At 45.3% G+C, this 7,502-nt stretch overlaps 1 protein-coding gene across 1 annotated transcript; it reads left to right on the forward strand.

Moving 5' to 3' along the window:
* Positions 1-539: 539 nt before the first annotated feature.
* chpf2 (chondroitin polymerizing factor 2) lies at positions 540-4,540 on the forward strand. Its single transcript, XM_029528707.1, has 4 exons — positions 540-949; positions 1,274-1,838; positions 1,975-2,157; positions 2,617-4,540. Exons 1-4 carry the CDS (start codon positions 678-680, stop codon positions 3,886-3,888), a joined length of 2,292 nt encoding a protein of 763 aa, XP_029384567.1. The 5' UTR covers positions 540-677; the 3' UTR covers positions 3,889-4,540.
* The last annotated feature ends 2,962 nt before the right edge of the window (positions 4,541-7,502 follow it).

Consider the following 7,502-nt stretch of genomic DNA (forward strand, 5'->3'; position numbering starts at 1 on the left):
CCGACGACGAGGAGTGGGATCTTTTCCTTCAAGCTGCCGATCGTGCAGACGGATCTGCTCTAAACGCCGACGGCCGTGATGCTAACATGCTAGCCCGCCTTTCGATGTTTGTTTATCCGACACCCAACGCTGCGACAGCCCGTCCGGTTTCCGATGAGGCGAGCAACAAAACACCCCCGAAGTCCTCTCGCTTTTTTATCCACAAGTATATTTTAATCGCCGATTAACTGGATGCAAGTGGACTCGAACCGGGGGACTCTTTCGAGGTGACGTCGCTGGTTAGCTCGCTTAGGAAGTAGCAGTTAGCCGTTAACGGTAGTCAAAATTAGTTTGGCTAATTAACGTAGCATTAGCTCAGATGACAAAACACGTCCAGAGAAACTTAAAAAAAAAGATGACACGGGCAGCTTTAAGTGTTAGAAGGCAGTGAAGTCGTTTGAGGGATCGGCGGTGTTCGGATTTGTCATTGGTTGTTTTGTTTTGGGTTTGTTTTTTGTTGTTGTGTTTTTGTTTTGTTTTTGTTTGTTGTTTTTTTTTTTTAAGACAAACTAGCTCATTCCGATCGGAGGCTAAAGTTAACCCGGCAGGTCTTTTCGGGGTTAAAGGTCAAACGTGCTGAGCTCATTTTGGCTGAAATGTAAAGTTGCTCCGTTGAGAGCAGCTCGTTACTGCCAGACATGCGTCTCTCCTCGCTTCTGGCCCTGTTCAGGCCTGCCCTACCGCTCATCCTCGGCCTGTCTCTGGGCTGCAGTCTCAGCCTTTTGATGGTGTCCTGGACGCAGGGGGACACCGATGACTCCTGCAGGTCCGAGCTGGGCAATGGGAGGCTCTTCCTGGGCAGAGGAGACGCCCAGAGAGGCTCCAGGGATGGAGCTGGAGATGAAGACTACCAGCCACGTATAGTGCCCTATCACAAAGACCCGAACAAGCCACACAAGAAAGTCCTCAGGTGAGTGTTTGGATAGATATCTCCTCTTAGAAACACTGCACAGCCTTACTGTCCACCTCTTGGATTTAAATGTCTGATGCAATGATTGAAATGCAGCTGGTTTATAGATAAGAAGTAGATAAATCTGTTTGAACACTTAGTTGAGGGGATTTAGTCTTTGCTGAAATCCCATAGATGGCAAACTTGATCATTTTTTATCTGTAAATAGTTTGTTTGATTTTGTTCCAATCTGTGTTTCTTGTGATGGAAATAAAATTGTTATAGGACATATACTTCCTTTTGTTTGTTTTTGATGTTCTTGTTTTTAACTTCTTTGTCCTCCAGAACTCGATATATCCACACTGAACTGGGCATCAGAGATCGGCTGCTGGTGGGTGTGCTGACATCTCGGGCCACCCTGAACACGCTGGCCGTGGCGGTGAACCGTACTGTTGCCCACCACTTCCACCGCACATTTTTCTTCACTGGTTTACGCAGCCCCAAAGTGCCCCATGGCATGACTGTAATTGCCCACGGCGATGACCGCCCGGTGTGGCTGATGTATGAGACGGTGCGTCACCTCCATCAGCACTATGGCTCAGACTACGACTGGTTCTTCTTAGCTCAGGACGACACTTACATGCAGGCAGATCGACTGTCTGAGCTGGTTGGCCACCTCAGTGCAGGTCAGGACCTGTATATGGGCAGAGCAGAGGAGTTCATTGGTGGGGAGGAGAAGGCGCGCTATTGCCACGGAGGTTATGGCTATCTGCTGTCTCGCAGTCTGCTGGCCCGTTTGCAGCCTCACCTTGACACCTGTCGTAATGATATCCTCAGTGTGAGACCTGATGAGTGGCTGGGCCGCTGCATTATTGACTACCTTGGTCTCAGCTGTGTGGAGGTGCATCAGGTAAGAAAAAGAAAAATACATTGGTATTAATATTGGTAAATGCTCGAGAAACATAAAAGTACAAAAATATTTTAATCAGTTTAATGTTTTTCACAGTTACATTGGCATCTAACATGTATCTTTTTGTGGCTCACAGGAAATGACTTATCACTACTTTGAACTTGGGAAAAATGCCGATCCAGAGCGTGAAGACAGTACACAGTTCAAAAATGCCTTCACAGTCCATCCTGTATCAGAACCAAATCTCATGTACCGCCTACACAAACGCTTCAGCCAAATCGAGTTGGAATGGACCTACCAACAGATCCAACAGCTCCAGGTTTGTGATGCTTTACAGTATTTTTTATTCATATCTAGAAACAAATTGTCTGAAGGGTGTATAACCAGCCTGTTCTGTAGGTGTTGTTTGTTATCTTCTCCACCACACCTACATTTTAAACCAATACTGAAATTCCTGATGGATATAGTATTTAAACATGACTGACAGCCAAGAAAAGTGTAGGCTGTCTTATTGGGACATGAAATGTTATCTGCCAGTATTATTATCATGAATAAGATCTGCATGAGAAACCTGTTGTTTTGTTAAAGTAGCTGCTGATGATAGTTAATTAGGCTGCATTGACTTTAATTAAAACGCCGCTGACAACACAGAGTAACACAATGTGGCATGAAGGCACATGTTGTTATGCTGTTGAGAGCATGCATCATTTCAAGGGATTTTTTTTTTTTTTTTTTGGTCACTTTGATAATACATGTGATTTCTTCATGTACTTGTCAGATGCAGATCAGCAACCTGAGCGACCTGACACCAGAGGGGAAGGCTGGAGTCACATGGCCGATAGGAATCAACCCTCCCTTCAAACCAAAAACCCGTTTTGAGGTTATAAACTGGGAGTATTTTACAGAGGAGCATATTTACTCATGTGTTGACAGCTCTCCAAAGTGTGAGATACGAGGAGTGGACCGTGCTGATGTAAATGCAGTTCTGGAAATCGCAGTGGAGCGTCTAAACGAGCGTTACCAGCCCCAGCTGCGCTTCCGCAAACGCCGTCTACTTAACGGGTACCGGCGCTTTGATCCTACACGTGGTATGGAGTACATGCTGGACCTCGCCCTGGAGGCCTACACTCAGAAAGGCCACAGTCAGGTCATTATCAAACGGGTCAACCTGTTGCGACCTCTCAGCGCAGTTGAGATCATCCCCATGCCTTATGTGACAGAAGCAACACGGGTGCAGGTCATCCTACCTGTCACTGCACAGGATCAGGACTTTGTCAGCAACTTCCTGGACATGTATGTGATGAACACTCTTGACACCCATGACAATGTTTTACTCACATTCTTGTTCATATACGACCCATTCGATGCACAGCGAGTCAGCCAGACTGATGTATTTGCCGGCATCAAGGCCATGATCGGGGAGGTTGAGAAACGCTACGGCGATGTGAAGATTCCTTGGATCAGCGTGAAGACGGAGGTGCCATCGCAGGTCAAGCTGATGGACATCATCTCGAAGAAGCATCCGGTTGATACCCTGTTTTTCCTGTCCAGCGTGTGGACTGAAGTCAACGCTGACTTCCTGAACCGCTGCAGAATGAACGCCATCAGCAACTGGCAGGTCTTCTTCCCCATACACTTCCAGGAGTACAGCCCTGCCGTCGTCTACCGCGACCAGCAGCCCTCTGCTTCCTCTTCTTTTGCCTCAGAGTCACTGCGAGATGGCCACTTCGACCGCCACGTCTTTGATGAAGCCTGCTTCTACAATGCGGATTACATGACTGCTCGGACCAAGATGGCTGCTGATATCTTGGACAACGAGGAGTTGCTGGAGAGCATGGACGTGTACGATATATTCGTCCGGTATTCTGGTTTGCACGTGTTCAGAGCTGTGGAGCCAGCGCTGATCCAGAAATACGTACGGCGGGGATGCAACCCACGCTTCAGCGAGGATATCTACCACCGCTGCGTTCTCAGCAACCTGGAGGGCCTGGGCTCACGCTCACATCTAGCCATGGCTCTTTTTGAGCAAGAGCAGGCCAACAGCACCTAGATCTGGATCACTGGAACCAAGTGGGAATGTCCAAGCCTCTTGCACACTGTCACACAGAATAATGTGAATTTTAATGTGGCTCGTGTGTGAACCATACACTGAAATTCTCAAACTTACTGTCAGAAACAAGTGATCAGCTTAACAACAAAACACCCCCCCCCCCCAAAAAAAAAAAAAAAAAAATTGCTGTGCAAGGACATTTTGACAGAGCTGGTAAAACTCAGTCATATTCTCCAACGGAAAATCTCTCTTCTCAGTACCCACAAGCACTCCTAGCTTATGAATCCATGTCTTTGACTCTGTCATGTCTAGACGAATTATGAGTCATGAAAGTGTCTTCTCACACAGCTCCCTGAACATGGAATAAAGACAGTCACAGAATATAGATGAGCTGTTGTTTTCCTGAGCAGAGGAACAATATTTATACTCCATTAAATAAATTAAATTCTGTTTTGAAGTAATAAATGAACAAAAGCCCTTTATCGTTAAATGTAAACTGGGACAGAAACTTGAGCCATAAGTCTTCCTTTGTGAAGGCCTTTAAGATAATACCGGGACACGCTGGAGCCAGTGGCTGCCTTTTCTTTAAGATATGTTCTTTCTTTTTCTTTTTTTTTAAAGAGGTATTAAAAGACTGATATTTCTGCCGTGACTCGCTTCTTCATTCATCCTTCTGAGAGCTTCATCTCATTAGACAGAATGACAGCTGTTAATAGGATCTGTATACAGCATGCTTGGGCAGTTATTCCTGGAGTTACATGTTATCTGCTTGGCAGAGCTGAAAAAAGGCAATATGGCAGAAAACCCTTGTTGCCACTTGACAGGGTGCTCGTGTTCAAAGTAATGCGTCTCAGAGTTTTCCCAGTTTACGCTAGAAACTTTACTGCAGCCCCCGAAGCCAGTTTGTTCTGACGCAGCCCACCCCGCCTCGTCTCCACCCCTGCCTGGGCCTCCCTGGGTTTCTGTCTTTGGGGAGAGAAATGAACCCAGTGCCCGGGGGAGGGTCGTGTCTACCTCGCCGAGGTCCGACGTGGTGCGGGTGGTTAACCTTCACAGCGAGGTGGTCGAACATGCTGAATGGTTCACTTCACATGGCCTCCTCCGCTCTGAAAGGGTGAGACGACGGCACTGAGGCCCCCCAACCTCCCCCATGTGAGGGGTTGTCATCTGAGGAGAACAGTGGAGAAGTGCAGTGAAAGGGGCTCTGTCTGAGGTGGGAGCGTGGCTGCCGCTCACAGCGGAAAGGCCCTCACCTGCTTCCTTGTGGTGAAGTCAATGAACAATAAAAAGCCTGTCTGCCACCTCTGAGGAACGCCCCACTCATGCAAAAAAAATTTAACCCACCGATGAGCTCGAGTGCCAAATCCACACTGCAGATGTGAGAGTGTGCTCTTCTGAGGAAGGGAAATGTAGCAGAGTGCAAAAGTATTAATATAATCAGAAAATCTGGGTTGTCCTTTACCTGCCATGATCCAGGACCAGGTCGGTTGTGATCTCAGGTTCCTGTTGTTTCAATAACAGGGGAAACCGTTTGAGCAAAGCTGGAAGAGCAGCACAGCAACTTCCTCTAAAGCTGAATATCCATTTTTAACTAACAGGCCACACACAGAGCAACTCTTCATGTCTTCAGCAGAATTACGGCTACATAAAACTCCAGCTATACCACAGAGAGCCAAAACTTAGACAGTGTCTCAGAGATATTTGTCCATAACTGCAAACATCCAAGTTAGAGCGAACAAAGCCAATAAAACACAAATTTGTGCAGCGACAGGAAAAATAGACAGTAATGTTGGCAGCTGGAATGAAAATATTCAAGAAAAACAAGCTAAATCCTGAGAGATTCTCCTCATTATATATAAATTTGTTTTTACAGCGGCACTTCACACAGCAATATTTATAATCATATGAGGTATGCAGTAAAATAATCATTAAAAAATCACCCACTGAGGTTTGTGTCTTCATGTGTTGATAAATGCAGCTCATTTCACTTTTAGATGACCTTTTTAAAAACTTCTATGTACTGTAACCTTTTGAGATGGAGATAAAGGGCATTTAGACTGCAGAATGCATTACCTTAAGTCCTTGACATTTACTGTATATATGTTATCCCTGATTCCTTTAAAATATATGTGACAGTTGACGTTAATTGTATCTTTGACATTAAAAGGACTGTTATCCCACTTTTGAGTTTCTGCTAGTCTTATCACCCATGACATCTTATCGTTTATTGGAGCTGCTGAGTTAAATGAGAAACTTTTTCCTGTGTCTGTATGCAGCTTTGAGAGGGTCAGCGGATTACAACAATTTGAGATATGCAAATTTTTGCAGCAAAGCAGAGAAATGTAATCACATCCCGTCCCTACAGAGGGAGTGAAGTCGTCGGCACATAAAAATGGCAGTGAGGGGGAGAAAAAGACACTTCAGATATCATGGCATTTACAAACTTTGGCAAGCGCTTCTTTATTTACATCCAGGCTGTCTCACAATGTCACAGCTGTTTTCCCTTTTTTTTTATTCCCTCTTCTTGTAAAATGTAATCACCAAACAAGTTTTGCTCTTTACAGTTATACAGTATTATGTATATTATAATCCTCCTGTCGGCGACCCGCTGACAACAGTGTAAACAGAGAGAAAGAGCAGGTCCCGCTCTTCAGAAACACATGCAGGGAGTTGGGAGAGACATATTGACTGTATGCCAAGGTGTTGTAAGAGGAGATGCAGAAGTCTGTCAACGTTTCTGCCAGATACTCAGATGCTGTTGCAGCTTCTAGTTTCCTCCACATGAGGGGGATAGTGACTCAGTGACAACAATGTGAATGCCCCGGTGATAAAAAGACTAATCACTCTGGGTCAGACACAGGAATAAGATACTACCATTGACTACTGATTCTCCTCTAGTGAGTGCAGTTAATATAACTTAGTCCTAGTAACAAAAACACAGTTCAGAAAAATCACACCTACAGTTAGTTGCTGGTAGGGCATATCATTTTTGGCAAAAAAGTTTCCAGAAGGCATTTCAACAAATGTGGTGAGTCTCTTGCTCTTCACACAGACTGCTATGCTAGCTGTTTCTATGTACACATACTGTCCCGTCAGATGTAGTAATTCATGTGCATGGAGCATGCATAGGTCGTCGTGAAATCATCCAATCACTTTTTGTGCACGCTGGGATAACAGAGAGGGTCTCACCCAGGATGAAGAGAGTCCCGGCAAGAAGTTACAGCACAGTGCAAAGAAACCCAGAAAAGGTCTCAGCTAGAAACTGACTGCTGGGGGAAAAAATCCTCCATCTGACATTACAACATATACATACAAGTCGAGTGTAAAAAAAAAAAAAACAAAACAAGTGTAACATGAGATTGGTGCAGATTTCTATCTTGTGTTACAGCTACTGAGATTGAAAGTGAGGGAGGTCTGTCTTTGTTGCAGCTTCTAGCTCCCACGATAGATACGAGATGGACCGAAAATAAACCACCCCAACCCGAGATAGTACACAGAGGAACGCTAACATTCCTGCTCTACTAATTCAAAACTCATGGAGCTCCCATACTGCACCATGTAGCTCACCCCACCCCCTACCCATAATCCCCCCCAAAAACAAACACACACAAATA

The sequence above is a fragment of the Echeneis naucrates genome, chromosome 20, assembly GCF_900963305.1.
Source record: "Echeneis naucrates chromosome 20, fEcheNa1.1, whole genome shotgun sequence".
In the NCBI taxonomy this organism is placed as follows: domain Eukaryota; kingdom Metazoa; phylum Chordata; class Actinopteri; order Carangiformes; family Echeneidae; genus Echeneis; species Echeneis naucrates.